The sequence below is a fragment of the Asterias rubens genome, chromosome 16 (assembly GCF_902459465.1).
Source record: "Asterias rubens chromosome 16, eAstRub1.3, whole genome shotgun sequence".
Lineage (NCBI taxonomy): Eukaryota > Metazoa > Echinodermata > Asteroidea > Forcipulatida > Asteriidae > Asterias > Asterias rubens.
In genome coordinates this window covers 1,180,376-1,204,127 of record NC_047077.1, presented here as the reverse complement: position 1 = coordinate 1,204,127, position 23,752 = coordinate 1,180,376, and the positions used below count along the sequence as shown (strand labels likewise).

Sequence of the window (23,752 nt, the reverse complement as noted above, 5' to 3'; positions counted from 1 at the left end):
TATTTAGAGACAAGCAAAAAAGAATGATTTACATGTTTCACCACCAAGGAAGCTTGTAGTTCTTTATCCACTCCCAACAATCCGCTTTTTGACCACTGAACAAGTAAAACCTTGCCTATCATTATTTGAAAAAAATATATGACAAAATCGAGTCGGCAAAAAATTATACCTTTTCTTGTAAGAGTCAGATAGCAGAAGCCTGCTATAATGAGCCTCTCAATATCTATGCCCTCTACTCCCAATCTCATGGCCAGTACAAGCAAGGTTGTCAGGACCTACTATACACAGAGTGCAAGATTAGTGTCACAGGATGTTATGCTCTTGCCGCTTCAGTTTCAGAGACTGGCACAAGACAGGAGAGATTGGGAAAAGCTTGTGTCTGCCTGCTGTGCAGACGACTGATGATAATGACCAGCTCAAGCCTGATAAATAACAGAGGCACCGAAGGCGACTGCCTCCATGCCCCCTGGTCGTTGCCCTGATGCCCTTGAAATGCTCCAGTAGAAATTTACAACTTCCTCATAGGCTGCTCTTTACCAATGAGAAAATGCCTTGGTACCCTCGCTCTTTCAAATAACAAAGCATCAAGGCCTTTCAGCTTGACATGTACATACATGTACATGTAGATTGGTCTTTTATGGAAACTTCAAAACCTGTCTTTTAAAAAGTCTATCTTTGCTCAAACGCCTTGATCTCCTTTATGGTGGATATTTGTGCTACATAAGACTCAGACTCCAATATGATTATGACATGTGCCAACTACATGTAGCATTGTAGTAGGGACTCGATAGTCCAAGACCAAGACCGAGACCTGCATGTAATAGTGCTGTAGTAGAGACCAGTGTAGTCCGAGACCGAGACCTGAAGGTCTGTAAAGACCTTTCCATTGTTGATAAACAAGCAGAAATGTTTGGCATGAAAGCTCAAATGTTACAAATCACTCAATCAAATTCATTATTTTCTGCAAATTTTCAAAGAAATAAAACACCTCTCATGATTGGTTGCCGAGACATCAAACATTTGGGTCACTCAACACTGCTCATAAATCCTGACCTTATTCAAACAGAACTATAACAAATCAAGGCACCTCACAAAGTTATAAAAGATTAACAGCAAAATCCTCCTGATTAATAACAAATAGCTCAAGAAAAACAAAATAGCTGATCAACCCCAAAAAATACAATAATTCCAAATTGCAACGTGTACATGTACATGCACGTTATAAAGGCACTCAACATCATAGGAAGACCCATAGCGTTCATTTTCATTTCAGTACTGACCATCCTTGAAGTGTAACTAGATTGGACCCTATACATGTACATGGTGTAGAGAAAGTAACAGCAATTTGTTTTACAAAAGGCAGACATAAAAGTCTGAATTCAGATCTAGGTCTAAAATTTCTCACCCTCTGAGCACGGACTGTTTACTTCTCATCTCACTCTCCAGAGTTTTCTCAAGCGTCCACATAGAACCATGTGATGAATAGACCAATCCATTAAGCCGGCCTCAGGTCGACCTTGCGTCAACAAAAAACAGTTGGCGACTGACTTTTCACACTGCGCATGAGCTAAGACCATCGGCAACCTGAGTGTACCAGCGATGATTTTAAGACAATCTGAAACAGTCGCCGCTCGAAAAGATTAACAGTCGCAAGAGTAGAACAATTTCAACTCGAACGATGTGATTCCGACAGTCGGGAACCAATCGCAGGGGCATGATTTCTCAATTGTTGCGACCTAAGCATATTTTTTCTGCGCGTTGTCGACGGATTGTTGCAGGCGCAAGAAAATCGTAGGTCGTAAATCGTAGGTTCACCAATCACAACCCATTGCGCTTCCAAAAGTCTAACAAATAAAGTTTGACATGCATGCGCGTATGCTTGATGCGCGCAACAGAGTTGTGCAGATCGCATTCGAGAGGCTCACGTGTTCTTGCTCACACATGCGCCATGGGCGGAGCCTAATGGATCGGTTTATTGACCCACATTCCATCCGACAAACTTACTTAACGATTTCAAAGGAACCTACAGTATCTCATCAAGTTTTGAGAGGAAAGCACACATCAAGTAAACCCATACAGAAAAGGAGAAAGGGAACAACAATCATGAGCAGTAACAAGGAGGTCTATAATCTCAGTCACATTTACAATCCACCACGTCCACTGATCACGCCGACCACAGGCTTCAAGAAAACCCACCACATCCCGCCAGTTTTCCTGGCCAAAATTACATCAACTACCGAGCATCAGTCGCTTTAAAAAAGCTGGATATCCACTAGCGAAACTGTCCCCAGTACAAGGTGTTTCCTGATCCTTTTGATATTGCGGTCTTGCCAAAATAAAACGATTAATGAATTGTTATCGACCTTGGCCCAACTTCAAGGCTCTTCTTACTGCCGAATTCTGCACTTACGGTCACCACTTACTGTGCAAGCGCCAAGTTTCTGCACTTGCTGTGTAAGCGAATATTACCTAATAATGTGGAGTAGGCACGCACACACACACACAAGCAATAATTCCCTGCTAACCCATGAAATATGCTTGACGTAAGCAGGAAGTTCCTGCGTTTGTAAGCATCCAACACAGTAAGCAGAGCAATAAAATTGAGCCCTGATGAAACTCTGTATGGCAATCTCAACAAGTTGCTTCTGTTAGCTCCAACGCGACTTTCTTCCTGCATTCTACACCAGTAACCAAATGTACAATTACAGAATTATCTACTTAAATAAAAAATATAAACCCAAGGTTTTCGACGAGAACATTCTCAAGAAGTTTACACACCATTATTTACAAAAAGGAAAACAACAAATTGAAAGGTTGAATCTCTATCACCCTCTTAAAAAATTGACCCCTGACCCAAGTCGTCACCTTTGAACTCAGGTCAGAACATTAATATAAAATGTTGGCACTCTGCAATTCTAACCTTGCTCCATGGTTAATTATAATTTGCAAACCTGTCAATCGCAGTCAAATAATTTGTACGGAGAGTAAAAATACTCTCAGTGAACGGTCCAAGTTTAGACGTAACGTCATGTCAGTGTAGCAAAGTAACAAAGGGTTTGCCCTGAACCTATTCAGAGACTAGCCAGCAGCAGCCGATTGCACGAACTGCTATATCCTTACATCGAGTTCAGACGAGTATCTCGTCCTAACTTAGGATGGGTTTACTGCATCCTAACGTTTATGGTTACAGAACTAAACTCGTCTTAAGTCCCAAGATTAATTTTAAGTTAGGAAGACCAGTAAGCTTGCTATTTCACTTCTCCAGCAGCTTTTTTAATAGTCCTTAAAACATAGGAATGCTTTTCAACACTGAGCTAACCAGCTGGACCACTTGTAGTGTATTTGGCTGATCTACAGGTGTTTTAAAGGCAGTGGACACTATTGGTAATTACTCAAAATAATTATTAGCATAAGACCTTTCTTGGTGACGAGTAATGGGGAGAGGTTGATAGTATAAAATATTGTGAGAAACGGCTCCCTCTGAAGTGCCATAGTTTTCGAGAAAGAAGTAATTTTTCACAAATTTGATTTTGAGACCTCAGATTTAGAACTTGAGGTCTCGAAATCAACCATCTAAATGCACACAACTTTGTGTGACAAGGGTAGTTTTTTCTTTCATTATTATCTCGCAACTTCGATGACCGATTGAGCTCAAATTTTCACAGGTTTGTTATTTTATGTATATGATGAGATACACCAAGTGAGAAGACTGGTCTTTGACAATTATCAATAGTGTCTACTGTCTTTAACTGGCATTTGGCCAGCAGACCAGTGTTAAGGGAGAACGCTGTAACAACAAATACACTTTCTTTCACTGCATAGGCCTAGGAATGACACCGAAGCCACAGCCCCTGGTTTTGGCCTTGGCGCCCCTTTAAAAATTTCCCTTAGACTTTTGAGACTTTCCAATGTGCCCTGTGCAACATGAAAATGGCCTTGCCCTCTCAAAGAATTTTTTGTAGGCCTGCGTAAATGAATGTTATTACCTTCCCAAGGTTTGTAAATAAGTGTTTTTAGGTGGGCAGATAAACATACATGTATGTATTCACTGTGGAAGGTTTTGAAAACAAGTAAGTAAAGTACATGTACGTCCCAAGCCAATATGTCTCATCAGGCTGGTCGACTAAGAATATTTCTATTTCCCCTGGACAGAATGTCAGTCCTTCACAGGTTACTCCCCAGCTCTCTCTGGTACCCATTTGCACACCTATCTGGAGAGAAGCAACTATGGTAAAGTACGTTGCTCAAGGACACAGGTGTGGTGACTGACTACACATTCTGTAAATAACAGAACTTGAGTCCATCGCACCAGATCGCACAGCCACAAGTGGAACCTCCTAAACTGCTTTGATACTCTGACATGGCGCTATTGCATTTCACCGTTTATTTTACGACTGCATACAGTGAATTCAGGACTACAATATATTCATACACAACACTCTTACCATCAACCTCCTACCTTTTTCATTAATTACATTGTACATTCATCACCATACAATATGTTTGAAAGCCGGGGATGAAGGAAAGAGTGTTATCTGAAAATTAAAAATCCTGACCAATCAGGTCGTAACTTCACCTCTCTTTCCTGCCCTCCGTACCCTGAGTGTCCGACACCACATCACGGATGCTGGGCGCTCCATTCGTGTGGGCGTAGTCACCTTGATGGGGGGTGCTTAAGCCGTTCTGGTCGGTCTTCTCGCCGGATTTATGTTTTCCCGGCTTCGGCTTGGAGGGAAACGTGAGGAGGATCAAAAGACACAAGATGTGCAGACACCAGTAGACGGAGCTGCAGGAGAAACACATCATAGAACAGCACAACTTAACCCTCTCACTTCTTAACCCTCTAACACTTGGACACTATTTGTAGGGAGTCTGGGAGTTGACCACACTTTGAAACCATTCAACTCGACTGCATGTGTTATGGACGGTGCCATCATGCGCGAGAATTTGTACGGGCGCATCAGAGCCCATCCCAACAGTCTGTGATGAGACCAGTGGGGCTGGGCAAAACCTGCATCCTCACCACAATATATCTTGCTAGCCCTCTCACCAGTATTCCAGGACTGGGACTTTACGATCATCTCAACAGCCATTTCTTTGGAATAGTCTTCCTGTGCATATTATCCAGGCTAGTTCTTTACACTGTTTTACAAAATGTAAGTCTCTGTTAAAGCTAGTTTGAAGCTGCCGACATTGTACATGTATTTGTAATCTGCTTATTTGTACATGTAGTTGTATCTCTGTAATAATGTGGAAGCGCTTTGAGATGCCCTTCGGGTGTAAACAGCGCTATTTAAAACTGGTTAATATTAATATTATCTGCAGTGTTTCATGAAGTGAAGAGACACTTTCTCATGCACTAACCGTCACTATAACCTATTCTCGCAGGGTTTGCATGAGCACATAGGGTGTGTTAGATTAGCACATTGAGTAGGCATTGAGTACACCGCAGCGAAAGGCGCGGTGCTCAACACTTGCGCATCCGGTGCGAGTCGGATTGGTCAATAGACATTTAAACTCTTTTATATCACATTCTACATGTTTGTATCTTTAACGTCAGCCAGTAACTACATGTATTTATCTTCTTCCTTCTTGTTATTGTCTTTGATGAAGTAAATTTATTGATACTTGCCGTCGTGTAAACACAGTTTTAAGCTGTTATTAGTGTCAATAATGTTGTACTGACACCATAATTTGTTATTTCCTCATTTTAAAATTATGTTTACGGTTATTAGCATATTCAACAGAGCAAATTTTCGTGGTATGGAAAACAAAGCATTGAATTGAATTGAATTAAATGATGCCAGTGCATGGGGTTAATAATTAGTAGTGAGAGCATTAAAACATTCCTGAAATGAGAGACTTTGGAACGCTAGGTGGCAGCAGACTTAACAAGTGAATTTTTATTGATTTCATTGTTCTAAGCATGTGCACACTACCAAGAGCAATGGATTTACATAGTAAGTCTGCTGCCACCTAGTGTCCCAAAAGTCCCAAATTATTGTGGAAGTCTCGCATTAGACTGGGCCGTCTTTATCCACAAGGATAAGGACAGGTACCTGCTACTCAGATCCAGTGATTCCATTGGATACAATGATATCATTGGATACATGTAAATGCAGTGACTAAAAGCTACTGTATCTGGGTTTGTTTTGATTGGTCTGAGGTCACCTGGGACGACCAATCAAAACACAGATATGGAAAGTTTACTTTCAGTCGTCTGCATGTGTCCTTGTGTGTGGTATTATGAATACAGTGCATACATACATGTACATGTACATGCATGTAATGTCAGTGTAGAATTTGACCCCGTATCTCTATGTGAAATGAATGCAGGTCAAAGGTGAATGTACACGCCGGTTTAGAGGCTGGTCTCTGGTGTTATTCAAGTGTGAAGTCAGATGTTCAGGTTAGTCTTGCATGTATTAAAAACTTGCTGACCAAGCTGGTTCCAACTACAGTAAATTTTAGGTATGTGCGATTCAGTTTCTTCAAATGCCTTGAACAGTTAAATGCAGTCTAATGCAAGAGAGAATAGTTGACGTAAATTTTTGCCCAATTTCATAAAGATGCGTTAGCCCAACAAAAGCTAAGCACAACAAAATAGTGCTTACCAGAACAGGGCTACCAGCCAAAATACCATGTCACATTGACTGGTATCCTGCTCAAATCTGTTATGCAGAAAACAGGAAGAAACTGTAACTAAATAGTAAACTTGCAGGTACAACCATGTGTAAACATCTATTGTGGGGAGTGTTGGCTCTGAAAAGAGCTGGTCATCCACATTGGCCCATCTCACACCCAATAGAGAAATTAAGACTAGGTTGTACCTGCAAGTTTACTATTTATTTATAGTTTCTACCAATTTATCCACACCATGCAAAGCTTCAAACGATACTTAAAGGCAGTGGACACTATCGGTAATTACTCAAAATAATTGTTTGCATAAAAACTTACTTGATAACAAGCAATGGAGAGTTGTTGATAGTATAAAACATTGTGAGAAACGGCTCCCTCTGAAGTAAGTTTTCGAGAACGAAGTAATTTTTCACAAATTTAATTACGAGACCTCAGAATTAAATTTTGAGGTCCCGAAATCAAGCATCTAAAATCACACAACTTATAGTGACAAGGGTGTTTTTTCTTCCATTATTATCTCGCAACTTTGACAACCAATTGAGTTCATAATTTCATAGGTTTGTTTGTTTGTGCATATGTTGAGATACACCAGGTGAGAAGACTGGTCTTTGACAATTACCAAAGGTGTCCAGTGTCTTCAAGGAGAAATTTTTTAAAAGCATTAGCTAAGCAGAACATTGTTAAGCAATATTTACTGCTAAAAGCAACTCTAAGAAATTGGGCCCTGATGTGAAAATGGACAGCAAAGTATAAAAAAACTTACTTGAAATATTTCAGGGTGAGGTCCAGTTTGAGAAATGAGAAGGGCACGATGACGTAGGCCAGAGATATATAGGTACACGCCCACGTGATGACATCGTAGAATAATTTCAGCTGCGTTGATGATAAGAAATAAGGTCTGACCAAATAACGGACCTGCATAAAAAATTGAATAGATGTTAAATTTGCATCAGGGATTATTGTTACTTTGGTTTTACCCATACACCAATGTATGCAAGCACTGTATACTCAGTACTTTCCAAAGTTTGGTGAAAACAAATCACAGACATATTACTCGGGTGGTATTCAAACCCATGACGACCCTTGCAATTCTAGAGCAGTGTCTTGCTAACTAGACATCCGAGATTGCCCAGTAGCTAGAGGCAGTTCAAATCAATTTTTTTTACAGCGTGTACCAGTTTTAATAGAGGCTAAATGTTATCAGCATCACACAATGTTAAAGGGATGATTTACCTTTAGAGAGAGAGGGATTAAAAACAAATTCAATCCGAGAAACAATTCTTATAATAATTTTGGGAGGCGAATCATCCTTACTCGCAGCAAAGAGCTGAATGGCTAAGGATGCAGCTACAACATGTTCGAGAATTTCAGAACGTTATTTCACGACGAACAGCATTCACGCGCACAAAGTTTAGAATGTATTTTTTTCACTGTCCGTATAGAGAGCGTGACAAAATGAGATTTCACAATACACACTGTGTAATAAAAACAGAGGAAGTAGGATATAAAACAGAGGTCGTAGCAGATACGTTTTTATCCCCCTAGTAGTTGGAACTTCTGATTGGTGGATTAGCGTGTACTGGAAGATAATGTCACATGAAGTAGTTGAAGAGATAACGTTTATATACTCCCCAGGGTGCTGAGATGGTTCAAGGAATGAATTAAATGGCCCAGTGACCAGGGGTAATATTGTTGGAAGAGCTGTATCCTAAGCTTGGACGATATCATAATATCATCGAATATTGCGATACTAATTTGGAAACGATTTCGATATCGGAACGATTTGGTTTATCACGATATATCGCAATATCGCGATGTACATTGTATTTCCTAGCTGAGACATCTTGTACCCCATAGATTTGGAGTAAAACCAGAAGAATAGGTCATAAGAACACCTCTCTTATGCTATGATTGTCTCTTCTACAACTTTCACTGGGAGTTTAAGACAAATTTAATTAATCGCGATTATATCGAATATCGCGATATATTGTCGGCGATATATCGTGAATAAAATAAATCGATATCGCCCAAGCTTACTGTAACCGATTGTAATTATTATATAGCAATTCACTTCTTCAAATAAAACTCTCTTTGTAACATTTCATTACTTGTGGGTATTGTGGCTGAGTGGAATTTCTGGTGGTTAAGTCATCTGGATGTGGGTTTGAATCCCGGTCATGACACTTGTGTTCTTGAGCAAGACACTTACACATACCATAAGCTTCTCTCCACCCAGGGGTAAAATGGGTACCTGTGAGGGCAGAGATGGTTTATATGGATGATTAGCTTAGAGAGCGGTAACTCACAGCACCGGCTAATTACTCCCAAGGGAGCTGAGATGGTTTAAGGAATGAAATATATGGCCCCATGACCAGGGCTACAATTGTCAGAAGCCCTTTGATACGCCCTGTGATGAAGCGCTATATCAAAATCAGTTAGAACTATTTTTACTCACTTTAAAGGAGGCAGAAACAAAAAGGGGGGCCGAGATGAAAGTCGCAAAGTAACCCGGGTAGAACCCATGCCAAATGGCAGACAGTAGAAACGTAAAGAAGCGCTTGCTGAACGGGACACGGTCGTAGCACACAAACTTCAGCCACTTGGCGCTACGGATGTTCCAGTTGTCAATCAACATCTTCAAGCTTGTGGCGGTCTGCAAAAGGTCAAAGGTCTTCGATTAACATTACTGGAAAGCTCCATTAAAGAGATAGGTCAGAATAAAATGAAATGTTTTCGTCTGGCAACTCACACCCGTTATCTCCATGTTATTCCTTTTCCGAACAGGTGACTGAATTGGATAATGCACAAACCAGTAGGGCTGCTGACTGCACCAGGGGTCGATTTCACAAAGATTTGAGACTAGTCCTAACTTAGACCTAGTCCTAGGAGACCAATTAAAACTTAAGGCTAGTCCTAAGTTGAGGACGAGTAACTTGTCCTAACTCGAGATAAGACTAGTCTTAACTTGAGAAATCCACCCAGGTAGATTAACTCACTGATTAAAGTAATTCACTGTAAACACATGTTTTTGTGGCCAAGCTCTGAAAGAAAATCTTTAATGGAGCTTTTCCACGATGAATAGACCATTATATCGCTAAGAGAAGGGGTTCACCCTGGTGTTTCTGGCTGTGGCTGCTAAATGGGCCTTAGCACCTTGTAAACCCTAAGTGGGTCTTAGAATTCATAACTTTAATAACCTATCCTCTTCTGTAGAAATGTATAATACTAAGCGCCTTGAGTACCTCGTTGGTAGATACATGCGCTATTTAAGACTTTGATATTATTATTATTATTAATTGTCTGGTTAACAAAAAAACACCCCACCTGAAACTTGACAATGTCGACATTCGTGATCCCCGCCCACGTCGGATGACCATTCTTGTCATAGCCGCTGAACCCTAATCCTGCTGCATTGTTTATAGCATCCGCTGGAAGAAAAAAAAAATTCATGGAGAAGATTAGTCTTGGGTTCAAGCAGTGCTTGAATCGCTCACTGGACCAGCAAGAGCAAGTTCCAATGCATTGGTCGACCTGTGGTGGACTACAGACTGGCATTGCGCAGTGATGTACTCACCCGAACAACTCGTTTGGAAGTCTAGTCAACGATTGGCAGTGATGATACTTGGTTCTAGGAACATTTTATCGTGTATAACACCTGTACAAGGGCTAGCCTACATTTACAATGTCTGCATGGTGAAGGCTTTAAAATACTTTTCAGGCCTTATTAATAACACTTGAATTGGGTTAATGAAAAAACCTGCATAGATCGTCACCGTTCAAATATCTGCCCTACAACATGACGTCTGTGCGTGTGTGTATAGGTATGTGTGCCGTAGAAATCAATCTTGGAACGCTGCGTGCTTCATTGATGTATGCATTTGGACGCGCATATGGTTTTCCCTACAAGACGGCGACTTTCATAGCATCAAAGGGGTTATTCATTAAGGTCTATTAAGCGTGCAAGTAAGCCAGTCTGTAAACATTTTAGAATACAAGTCATCCGTCATTTCCGGCCTCAATTTCATGGCTCTGCTTATTGCCAAATTCTGCCCTTGGGTTCACCATTCTTTGCTTACAGGGCAAGCGCCAAATTCCTGCGCTAGCTGTGTAAAGGAAAAAAGGCCTCGTAACATAGAATCAAAGAATACCTAGTTACATGGAGTACACACATGCACAAGCAAAAATGTCCTGCTAACCCGTGATGTACACATGATATAAACGCCAAATTCCCTGCTTTCATGAGCGCCAATTATTTCCTTCATGGAAAGCAGAGCCATTAAAAATTGTGCCCAGGGGCCAATTTCATAAAGTTGTAAAGCATAAAACACTGCTCATCACTTTTCTCTGCTAAGCAAAATTTGAGTGAAGCACTAGTTACAACAGTGAAACTTAAAGTAATTTTGGTTGGTAACCAATTTCTGCTAAGCAATATTGTCCTGTGCTTAGAAAGTTTGTTGCTGCTTACAGGCTTTATCAGTGTATGAAATTGAAACCAGATGTGAAGTGGTTACCAGATTTCGACGAGACCATCTCTTTGTGAAAACGAACACAATATACTTACCCCAGACCCACGCAGTAAAATATTTTGATTTGGCGACTTCAATGGACAGGAGCAGATAGCCGAACCTGTACAGAAAAGACCTGTTTAGGACTTCATCAGCTGTGGAATAGAACAAAAACGAAATGTATTAAATTTTTGTATGTATCATATAATTATTATACACCACATGGGGAACCGACTTGAACTCATACTCGAATCAGAGACTCTACCAACTTCTACTACTAGTAGAGTGTCATGGCCGAGTGGTTAAGAGCATCGAATTCAAGTTCTGGTGCTAAGTCACCGGAGTGTGGGTTCGAATCCTGATCGTGACACTTGTGTCCTTGAGCAAGATACTTTACTATAATTGCTTCTCTTCACCCAGGGGTAAATGGGTACCTGCGAGAGTAGAGGTTGATATTGTGAATGAAAAAGACTCTGGAGCGATATAAACTGTTGCCCAGGTTGTATACTCCCAAGGGAGGTTGAGAAACATTTAAAAGGGATGTTATTGGCAATAATATGACCAGGGCATTAATGTAAAGCGCATTGATACAGTTATTGTGAAATGCGTTATATAAGAGTTGTTATTATTTATTATTTATTTATATTATTTTATAGCGCTTTATCCCATCCCTAGGGGTGTATCAAAGCGCTCAGTATTTTGTCCTGGTAGGTACATGTATGTGGAGCCACAGTTTGAATTATGAGACCCATTCCTTTAAAAATGTAATAGTTTATATGCAGCCAATCAAACCAGGAACAATGGGGCCAACCCCTTCTCCTTTCAATAAGTGCACTGAGTTATTTTACGTGCATGAAACAACACACAGGACCAATGGTTTAACGTCCCATCTGACGGGCGAAGCAATGTTTAAGTGTCTTGCTGAAGGACACAAGTGTCACGAAAGGGACTCGAACCCACACTCTCATGACTCTGCTGAGCTATACAGCCCTAAATGTAGTTAATTTTGACCATTATTGCTACATCCTTCTGATGGGACGTAAAGCCATTTGTCCATTGCGTTTTTAATGTGTGACGGTCATGAACATATGCCTGCAGTCTATTTTTTACTTATTTTCACTCTCTTATGTAATACTTCCAAATAGCGCCCTCCAGCGATCTCATTTTTGCGGGCTTTCAGTTCATAAGATCCCGCGACGAAGATCTCATCACATCGTATTTATCTTCGTCAACCGATTCATGAGTGTAAAAATAATACTGGAAAGCTAACAACTGAAAAGCCGTGTCAATACAGTCAGAGGGGTCACAAATGCATTCACAAGAACCCAGTACAACTATTGGCACTTGTGGTTGATCGGCAGCATGTTGCGTCAAAGCACTATGCAAACCATAACATGGTGCTACATGTATATCATTAACATGTTTTATAACTTGATAAATTAATAAACAGTGATAACTTACAAACATTTGCCATGATGGGGTATTTGGGTGCAACTTTTACAAGCACGATGCAGCAAAAAACAGTGAAAAGAAGCTTTGTAGTAACAGCCCACTGAAAAATAACAACAGATATGAACATTATTAAATCCCACCAGCTGGAATAAAATACTCTACAAACAGTAATAGTAGCTCAAGTGGAATAGTACATTTTACAACAGTGGACAGTTCTTTTCAGAACTGAGAAGTCTCCCGACCCTCCAATTATCTACTCCACGGCAGTAGAATAAAGCAAGACAGTTCCCTAAGAACGACTCTACCTGGCAAGTAGATACACACATGGTGTTACCGCAAACCAAATATATAGTGGAATAATTACTCAAGCTGCACTGACACATTGGAATGGTTTACCATCAGACATTCAATTAATACAACTCTTTCAGTTTTAAAGGCTAAGCTTAATACTTTACTTTTTAAACAAGCACTTGGCTAATTTGTTATTTCATGTGTAAAATTGTTTTTTTTTTTACTTTCTGCTGTTTTCTTTCGATTATGCTGATTTTTATGCTGTTGTAGACTTTTGTAATGCCCTTTTGAACATTTTATGGTGAAATGCGCACAATAAATGTGGTTTTATTATTATTATTATTATTATTATTATTATTATTATTATTATATTAGCAAAACAAAATGCTTGCTTCTTACCTTTGAGGACGGCTCATCAAAAATGATCTTCTCCTCTCCGTTTTCATCTTTGACTTTGCGTGAAAAGTTCTTGCCCTCGATGAAATCGATGTAGCTGCTGAAGAAACAGACGGGGCCAACCAGGAGGCCCTGGGGGCAGAAGATGTAGCTCCAAAACTCAAGGAATCTCGGATATCTCCTGAAGGAGGGAAGAAACCGTCAGAGAAATCAAAGGTAATTTGAAGTCTCACAGGAGAGCCTGCAATGGGCCGTATTTTGACTGTGTGAGGGCGCTCTCAATAGTAATTTTATCACTTCCAGGGGTATACGCGTTTTTGTCCTGAACAGTTCTAATAGGCGTTCTGTCACTTTTGTTGCGCTGTAGTTGCTTTAGAGGTGAATTATAACGGCTCCTTTAAAGGTCTTATTGCGCATGATGGATTAGATGTCTGTGGTGGTAATGTGTTCCAGTGTTTAATAACTGTTTGGGGTATGAATGAATATAGGCCTACCCCAAGATGTGATTAAAAGCGGTCCATTCAGCTCAATAACTTTGTTTCAAATCGGTAATCAAATTGCACATGGTAAAATTATCATTCAAAGACACTGGACACCTTTGGTAATTGTTAAAGACCAGTCTTCTCACTTGGTGTATCTCAACATGTGCATAAAATAAAAAACCTGTACAAATTTTGTGTAGCTTAAGTTCAACCCAAAGTTATATACAAAATATAATTGTTTATTTTTTTTTCAGTAACCTGCAAAAGCTTTGACGTACCTGACAACCAATTCTTTCTGAAGCTTAGTCAAGCTAGCCTCATCTTTTGTAAAGCCTGAAAAAAACAAGCAGTAAATGGAAACTTATCAACAAAATTGTGTAACATTTATAAAATTTCATGGAAAGCAAGCAACATTGAATCAATTCAATGCTAAAAATACAACATGAACAAACACCAGAAATAAACTTTGATTGGGGTTCAGACATTTAACCACTTAGCATTCAGTGCGTACAAAAAACCTTTTCAGTTTAAATAATTTGCTGTGCAAAATGGCTTGGCGAAATTGTTGCCTGCGTCCAGAGTTTACATAAGCCATGTCCCTGGAAGAAGGGCCTAATGAAAGTGTGACTGGAAAAAGGTTAAGACATGTTAGCAATTAATGTCCAAAATTGTGTTCCAAGAGTGTGAAAGTTTTGTCAGTTTTCTTCCACCCCATCGTAGGAAAAATCAATTAATAGACCGACCGGGTAGATTTCAAACAGTCTGGGTATGGACAAAGAAAATTGAGTGGAGCATACGCTTGAACCAAAATGCTGTACCTGATTAACTTGCACCTTAACCAACTTACCATCGTGGATGCTGAAAGCAAGAGCACTTAGTTTCACTGTAAGAATCATCAATGGCCTGCAAAGATACACCAGACAAATAATCACCACTCAGTTCAACCAAAATCAGGCTTAGAAAGTCATGTTGGAAAGGGCAATGAATTGGTCTCAACATATCAACTAGCCTAATCTAGTCATCATCAGGAGACTGACAAGAAGTCCCCTGGATCTACCAAGCTACATGTACTTAGCTTGGTAGATCCAGTGACCTTCTTGATCTAGGGTAGATCCAGGGTAGTAGATCTACTTACCAATTTCCTACCTTACGCTCAGGGCCCAATTTCATAGAGCTGCTAAGCACAAAAAATTGCTCAGCATTAAATTTCTTTCCTGATAAAAACAGGATTACCAACTAAATTTCCACCTGATTTTCAGGATAAGCAATTAACAGCTGAATATTAGTAACAAGCAATATGCAACAAATGGAAATTTGGTTGGTAACCCTATTTTTATCCAGGAAGAAATTTAATGATAAGCAAATGTGTGTGCTTAGCAGCTCTATGAAACTGGGCCCAAGTACATGTAGTAGAAAAATCCTGCTTATTAAGTTTAACAAGCAGAATAGTTCTCTACAAACTGATTAGAGTCTCCCTAATTTCCGAAATCTACTCCGCGGTAGTAGCAAAAATAGCGAACAAGATCTCCAAAAGAATTATCTATAGGCCTATACAGCAAAGTAGATGTAAACATGGTGTTACCGCAAACCAGATAAATACATTGATACATGTACCTCCCCATGCTATGCCCCCGGGCAATCTCGATGATCTAGTCAGTAAGACACTGCTGTAGAATTGCAAAGATCATGGGTTCCAATCCCGCCCGAGTAATATGCCCACAGATGCTTTTTTCACAGAACTTTGAAAAAGTACCGAGTGGGCCTATAGCCTACCTGTATACAGAGCTTAATCACATCGGTGCCAGGGTAAAAAGAACAGAACTAATATCAAGCTCTGGTATTTCCAATCAGCAGAGTGTGGGTTTGAGTCCTGGTCATGACACTTGTGTCCTTAAGCAAGACACTTAACCAACATTGTGTCATCCTTCGGATAAGACATTAAAGAGCCAATAAAGGATGATCTCATTATGTCAACTACAGTATTACATTGTGTACCTTTGTATGGCCAAATAGACATCGCAGATACCGGTTAATAACCATTTTACTCTCAAAATTTGCATTTAGTAATAAATCATTCGAGGTAAAAATGCACCCGGCCGCGCAGCTTTTTCATCCGAGAGTCAAAAACGGCTTAGGCCCCCTATCTATTATAATGACCCTGGACGCCAGTGACAATTATCCCCTATTGGTTTTGAACACAGTTCTCCAGCTTTGGCATTTCCACACCAAATAGCCGCCACTGACGTCACGATTCCTTTGTCGCGCGGGCTTGTTTGACCCCACGTATTTCAGAAATTTGGCTTGGAGCGTTCTGGAGAAAAACCCATTTTTACCATGTTTAACGTGAGGTAAGAGACTCAGTATATTTTTTATGTTTCCTGGATGGACTGCAGCTGTTAGAAAACTGTAATATCTATATATTTGAGATCATCCTTTATTGGCTGTTAAACTTGTGGGTGAAGCGTGTAATTATAAAAACTTTTAAAAGACACAGCCCATTTCAGTTCCCTCCATCCTTTCAATTCTACTCACCCTATGTAGTCAAGATTACCGACCCCAGCATTCCTCACTTGCATGTAGAGATGAACCCAAGACAGATGCAAAATAGTAAATACCAAAACGTAATACTGCATCATTTTGGGGTTAAAGAAAAGTATCATCAAGTAGGCCACGCCAGCTCCTAAAAGTATATGAAAAACACCCCTGCAAAAAATAAAAATAAATAAAGAGCAATCAATTGTCAAGATTTTAGTTCAGCTTAGTTCTGTTAAGGGTTATTTGTACAATGGAACAAGGATTAAGTTCGTGGCCAAGTGGAAGTGTCGTGGCCGAGTGGTTAAGAGCACTGAATCCTGAAGCACTGAATGGGTTCGAATCCTGGTCAGGAGATGTGTGTCTACAAGCAAGACACTTACATGTAGCCATATATTGCTGCGTCCTTCGTAGGGACGTATAGTTGTTGAACCCGCCTCTTGTGTAATTCACTTGTCGAAAAGAGAAGGGGTTCACCCCAATGTTCCTTGTTTGATTGGCTGCATATTGTACATCATGTGTAAACCATTAAAGCCAGAGGACACTTTCGGTAAACAGTGTTGTCCAAGGCCAAAACATCGTGTATCACAACTTATATATAAAATAACAAATCTGTGAAAATTTAGGCTCAATCGGTCAATGGAGTCGGGAGAAAATAACGGGAAAACCCACCCTTGTTTCCCCACGTTTCGCCGTGTCATGACATGTGTTTATAGTAAATCCGTAATTCTCGTAAAGCATTTCATGGAATAATATTTCAAGATAAGTCTTTCACCATAACCTTCTTTAAACCCTGTAAATTATTTGTAAATCTGTGAACTTTTTTCTTTTTTTTTCTGTACCGAAAGTGTATAATGGCTTTAAATGTACACAGTGATGTCAAATAATTTGTCTCATACTTCAAGCTCTACCATGTCTACAAAACCTTACAGGACAATACTTAAAAGTACTCAATTCCATGCAACAAGGATGCCAATGAGTTTTTTTTCCCGACATTATTTTCTTGCAAATTGATGACAGATTGAGCCCAAATTGTACACTAGTACTGTATGCATGTTGGGATGTACTATACACCAATTGAGGAAACAAGTCTTTGACAATTACCAAAAGTATACCCTGCCTTTAACTCAACTGTACGCATGTATGATCAAACTTCCTGCTTTTGTAGTTATACGTTGACTAAGTATTTAATTAAAGCTCTGCTATGTCAACATAATCTTTTAAACAAATACTTAGGGGCCTACATGTATGTATTGCTGCACACAGAGTAGACAAAATGAAAGGAGTGTGTTTGTTCAATGAATCAATCAAACACACTGTTGACTCATTTTTTTTAAAGTGTCTCTGGTAATGTGACTGTCAATTGTGTAAAAGTCATTTTTTCTTCTAATTCAAGGCAATTGCTTCAATCAATCAATCAAATCAATAGAATTAATTTTGACATCAAAGCACACAGTTGGAGTAACAACAAAAAATATTATTATTATCCGCACCAGGTAAAAAATATAGGTTTATGTTAAATTTGCATCGGGATAAGAATATTAATTAAGGTTTCACCCATATTTTGTATACACCGATGTGTGTAATCACAGGCATTCATTACTCGGATGTGATCAAGATGGGATTCAAATTTTTCACAAGACTCGGGGAAAGTATTGAGTAAATGTATACAGTGCTAACACACATCGGTGCATGGGTAAAAACCAAAAATAATATTCTTTATCCCGATGCAACTTTAACATCTGTTCTAGCTAACCATTGTTTAAAAAAAATGTTTGTACAAGCTCTGGAAAGAAAATGGACAATGGATTTTGACACCCAAGAAGGCACAAACCTTCCTCAATAAGCCTTTTTGAGGTATGGCGGACGTGATCGGAGTGCACTGTTTGGTTTTGGTGTACACACAAATTTACCCAAACCTTATAGTGTTGTAGCAATGTGTCCGCCATATATTAAAGGCCGTGGACACTATTGGTCATTCTCCAATTCTAGCCTTCACAGTTGGTGTATCTCAACATATACAGAAAATAACAAACCTGTGAAAATTTGAGCTCAATTGGTCGTCAAACTTGCAAAATAATAATGAAAGAAAAAACACCATTGTCACACGAAGTTGTGTGCGTTTAGATGGTTGATTTCGAGACCTCAAGTTCTAAACTAGAGGTCTTAATATCAAATTCGTGGAAAATTACTTCTTTCTCGAAAACTGTGGCACTTCAGAGGGAGTCGTTTCTCACAATGTTTTATACCATCAACCTCTCCCCATTACTCGTCACCAAGAAAGGTTTTATGCCAATAATTGTTTTGAGTAATTACCAATAGTGTGTACTGCCTTTAAAAAGGCTTAGTCCTAATGTAACCAGCTCAACATAGAAAAGACTAGTCTTAACTCTTTGTGAAATCCACCACTGGAAAGGAAGACACAACCTACAGACCCCTTTTAGAGGTAGATCACTTATGCGCATGATCTACAAACAACAACTTCACAGCGCAAATCAAAATGACAAACAATGGAAACAAACAAATACCAAAACAAACAAATTGAAGCCGCTGAGCATTGCCTGTGCAGACGTCACCGTGATGATTAAACTTTTGGTAATTTTCAAAGACCTGTGGATTTCACAAAGAGTAAAGACTAGTCCTATCTCAAGTTACGGCGAGTTACCCGTCCTAACCTATTAGGACTAGCCTTAAATTTCTAATATCTCCTAACTAGACTAGTTAGAACTAGTCCTAAGTTAGGACTAGTCCAAAGTTCTAAGTTAGGACTAGTCCAAAGTTCTTTGTGAATCGACCCCAGTGTCCTCACTTGGTGTATGCTCCTAAGCTTCACCCATCAAGTGAAGCGCTTAGAAACTTATTTTTAGTATGAAGCGCTATATAAATGTAATCATTATTATTATTATTATTATCAATCCGTGTTGAAGTAAAAAAAATTATGTCTGATGTTCTTGTACAACTTACCATCCAAAAGACACGCAGGCCAGTGACAACCCTAGAAGGATTTGTGCAAGGTGACGGGAGGTCGGGGAAACCCATCTTGGGTTCAGGTACCATCGGAAGAGATAGGAATATATTAAGGCAGTGCACTGGCAAAATACAAAGTTGACCTGATATATAAGAACAAAACAAGTACATTGTTAGAAAATAACAAAATATGGAAATTTTGTGTGCGTGTAGCCTGATTAACCAAAAGGGAGATCAACATAGAGGGCAAGTTTAAGCGGCGACCATTTTGTCAAGCACTGTACAAAGTTTGGCAGTTCACTGGCAAAATACAAAGATGACCTGAAATATAAGAACAAATACGTGTACTTAGAAAAAATGTATAACATAGTTTTGTTGTTGGTAATAAACACTTCTAAGGCATGATATTTTGACCTTTAAAAAAAGTAGGAAATTTTGTTAAGTACAAAGGCTGACCTATTTTAAAAGAACACTTCTTTGATTTTTTTCTCGTGAAAATAATCGGAAACAGACTAAAGTAGGAAGAATACCAAAGCTGAATAAACCACAAGCTGTTTAATCTCTTCAGAGTTGAGAAAGCTCGATGTCATGTGAATTTAATGTTGTTGAGATTATTCAATAATCTTGACAAATATTGTCTAAATTACTCCAAGTGGCGTTTTATGACCATTTGCCCGAGCGGTCTAGTTCATCGGTCGGAACCAAGCTATGGTATTGTCAGCAGCAGAGTGTGTGTTCGAATCCCAGTCATGAAACTTGATCAAGAGCACAACCATAATCGCTTTGTAAAACGCTGGGAAGGTAGTACAATGTTTAGCCAAGGTTGTCAGTGTTTTTATTGGGGGGGGGGGGGGTGAGGGCAGATTCCAGCAAGTTTTCCTCGCTTTTTTTTTCATCCAAAACACATTCTTCTTAGTAAAACTTGTTTCATGTGTTTAATTGTCAGAGACATTTACATGTACTTCCCACTTGTGCCCAAGAATATTTTAGAGGGGTTTCACAATAGGTCCGGTTCCCATCTTGTGACTATGAAGACGTTTATCACAGTAAAACTTTTAAGTCCACACAAATCGGTAAATGGTGTTATGTTCAGTGCCACTTCGTGAAACCATGTTAAGAAGTACCCAGTCCGTGTATACATCAATCAACAGCCAATATTTGCAAAACCAACTTACTGCCAGTCAGTAGCAACCAATTTCTCAGAATTTTTTTTTGAAAGGAAATTAAAATCCAACATTGGAAAACTTTCCGTATCCTGCCATAACTTCTTAACTCATTTATTTTACAAAACAGGAACATCTTATTTGAGCAACTAGGCTTTTTAATAAACCCTTGTTTGATGGGTAAAATAAGATACTATTTTATTTCATACAATACAATACAATACAATAATCTTTATTAGATCCCAAAAAGGGTATTTCAAATGCTCGCATACAGTAAAAACATTGACATATTAAAAACATTTTTTTTAAACAGACAAAGGCTATATAAAAATACAATTACAAGAAAAACCACTAAAAAGCGATAAAAAAATACTGGCAATAAATTTATAATTATCGTTAGTAAAATTGAGATAAGAAAAATACTGGAGACTCGGCGATAATTAATAATTATCGTTTAAAATTGAGATTGTGTTATTGCCTGCGGGATAAAGGAGGATGGCAGCCCTGATACATGTACTTCGGCTTTTAAGGGGCACGACAGTTTTGCCTTGACTTTTTGTAAAAATTTAGGGCACCAAGGCAATTTTCTAAAATTTGGAAGGGCATCATGGCAATCATAAAAAGTTGCGAAGGGCACGACGGCAGTTTGAAAAAAAACCTCTGAGTTGCCTGTAAAAAATCAAAAATAGTTCTTCCAATTTTTCCATTTTCTAACTGTTACCCAATGAAAAAAGAAAGCATTCATCTAATTCAACAAAATAAAGAACAACTACTTACAGTACACAATAAATAATTTTTGTTCATACGTTATCCTACTATTGCTCATGCACGTTGTGTAGTTTTTCGTAGAGACGCTAAAATTCCCACGTAACTGCTCCATTTTGACACGATGTTGACAAAATAAATCCATGCGGTGCGCGACGACTATGCTGTACATGATGGTACATCACATGTACCAAGCATGGGGAAAACCACTATCCCAGCATGCACAAACACGTCGAGTCTTTGTCTCAAGGCGTTTTGCAGTGGTTTCGCGTAATTTTACCACTAGAGGGCGTTTAATCTCACGCTATCGCTTTGTTCCGAAGCGCCCTCTAGCGTTCGATGTTTCGAGTATTTTTTTGTCGCACGCAAAGAACAACGACTAACGGGCCTGAAATCTGCTATTGTGCCTTACATGCGTGAAATTGGGGTCTATTTCGTTGCGTGAAATTTACACAGACATCGGGACTTTTTGGCTTATTTTCGAACTTTGACAACGTTGAATATAATTTGTTTTCGGGAGGAAGGGCACGGCGGCAATGATGAGAAAAGGGCAAGGCAAAAATTGGGTTTTTGAAGGGCATTGCGGCAATCGGTAGGGGCAACGACGGCAATTGCCGTCGTTGCCGTCGTGAAGTATCAGGACTGGGATGGGTAGCGGTTTGTCGCAGAATATGGCACTCACATACATGTAAGACCAGATCTTGGGATCAGCTGGCTGGCAAGCGCATGAAAAAATTGAAGCGGATGGTTAGCATCATTCAGTAGCATATTTAGCTTGCCAGCCAGCAGATCCCCATATGCTGTGTCAACAAGCGGCCGCGACTCCCCAGTGTCGTAAAAAGTAGCTAAAATATTACGATTGACAAGAAACGAATCAACGGTTCCGGTTAGTTTAAAAATCCTGTACTAAACTGAAGTAACATCCCACGACTGTTGGTTGGATATGACATGTTTCCCACTTGCCGAACAAAATAACAACTTCCATTGAATTGTATTGAAGTAAACAAAAACTTTAGACTGAAAGTGAAAGAGACGGTCATTATATAGATTTCTGTTTGTGTTTCCACCACAGCCAAACACAAGAATACATTAGTACATCAGTCCCATCATATTCTATTATAAAGAGGACGTAGAAGTACGTAGATATATACGTACACACGGAAAAGTTTCCGTATGGCGCCACCACTTTTTCATTCGATATGAAATAATATAGTATCTAATTCTAATTTACCTCAATGAGATATCCCTTTTTGTAAAAATGAGTGAAAAAGTGGTGGCGCCATACGGAAAGTTAACCGTACACACTACTATTATTAGCTGTGTAAAAAATAACAACATAGTATTTGTAAACATGAACGCTCCCACTTGTAACTTGAACCAATGTTTTATTTGTATGGATGTCCGGAAACTGGACACCCGCAACAAGTCAAAATTACTTCCGACTGGTACGCGACAAGAACCAAAACTCCGGAGCGTAAAATGTACCTGACTGTACTACACTGTTGTCTGTCTTCGATAAAAAACACAAATAAACTCACCTCTTCTACCCTGACACCAAGCTTTGTAGCTACATATGCGATTGGGTTTGGCACTTCCATGTTGGACGACAACAGAGTGCTACATAAAAACATGCATGACACACATTCTTTTCTACATTTAACTTAGGCGTAGGCCAGGTGACACAACCTTGTTTTGAGATGCTTCCCCACTGCCCCAGCGCTTTTACAATAACAACGCATTGGGTAAGGGGTCGACTATTAAGTGAGCACGAAGTTGTACAGGCTAGGAAAATCCTGTACAAAGGTCAACGATGTGTTTAATAGACTTGATTTCGAGTCTGAAACCCGCCATTTTCGTTGGTTTATCCCAGACTTTGAGCCAAGTCTAGCATGTAAACAGTCTTGTCATGGGCCCAATTTAATAAAGCGGAAGTTATTAGCTATTAAGCAGAACCGTTACTGATTATGAGAGGTCTGTGCCAAGAACAAAGAGTGGAACACAGTTGCAACAACCATGTTCGATTGGCTGGCCCGGGTTTCTGCTTAATGTCTGTGCTTAATAGCAAGTTGTTGCGCTTCGATTAATCTAATCCTACCTCCTTCTAATCTAATAAACATAATCCCGTTGCAAACCGAAAGCATAAACCCCTTTAATGTATCATAACCTAACCATCGTAATGGACACAATTGCAATATTAAGTGCGGTAGGAGTGCGGTGGTTTAATATATAAACTTCATAGTTGCTTATTATAATAACTAATTCTTAATCCTTTAGCGGTATAAAATAAGCGCATGAGTGAACAAAATGTATAATAAAATATTATAATTGCTGATACACTATTTTGAGAAAATTATCGGTCGTTCACAAAATATTGGTAGTCAGCCAAATTGAAAATTATACCCTGAAAAATGGGGGAAATCACCGCTTTCTGTCTTAGATTACTTTGTGTAAGGTCCACACACTGCCGGTTGGTGGTGCGCTCCACAAACTGTGTATAGCGCCCTCATTGATTGTCTTCATGAAAGGTTTCATTCATGTTGTTGTAAAAACAGTATTGAAC

General features: G+C 39.3%; 1 protein-coding gene across 1 annotated transcript; it reads right to left on the bottom strand.

The window, feature by feature from the left end:
* Positions 1-3,696: 3,696 nt before the first annotated feature.
* LOC117300585 (membrane-bound O-acyltransferase domain-containing protein 2-like) lies at positions 3,697-22,833 on the bottom strand. Its single transcript, XM_033784248.1, has 12 exons — positions 22,731-22,833; positions 19,262-19,407; positions 16,298-16,468; positions 14,613-14,668; positions 14,044-14,098; positions 13,287-13,464; positions 12,606-12,696; positions 11,201-11,299; positions 9,964-10,067; positions 9,095-9,292; positions 7,403-7,554; positions 3,697-4,786 (listed from the first exon to the last, which is right to left on the bottom strand). The coding sequence occupies exons 1-12, from the start codon at positions 22,821-22,823 to the stop codon at positions 4,573-4,575; spliced, it is 1,557 nt and encodes a 518-aa protein (XP_033640139.1). The 5' UTR covers positions 22,824-22,833; the 3' UTR covers positions 3,697-4,572.
* Between the last annotated feature and the right edge of the window lie 919 nt (positions 22,834-23,752).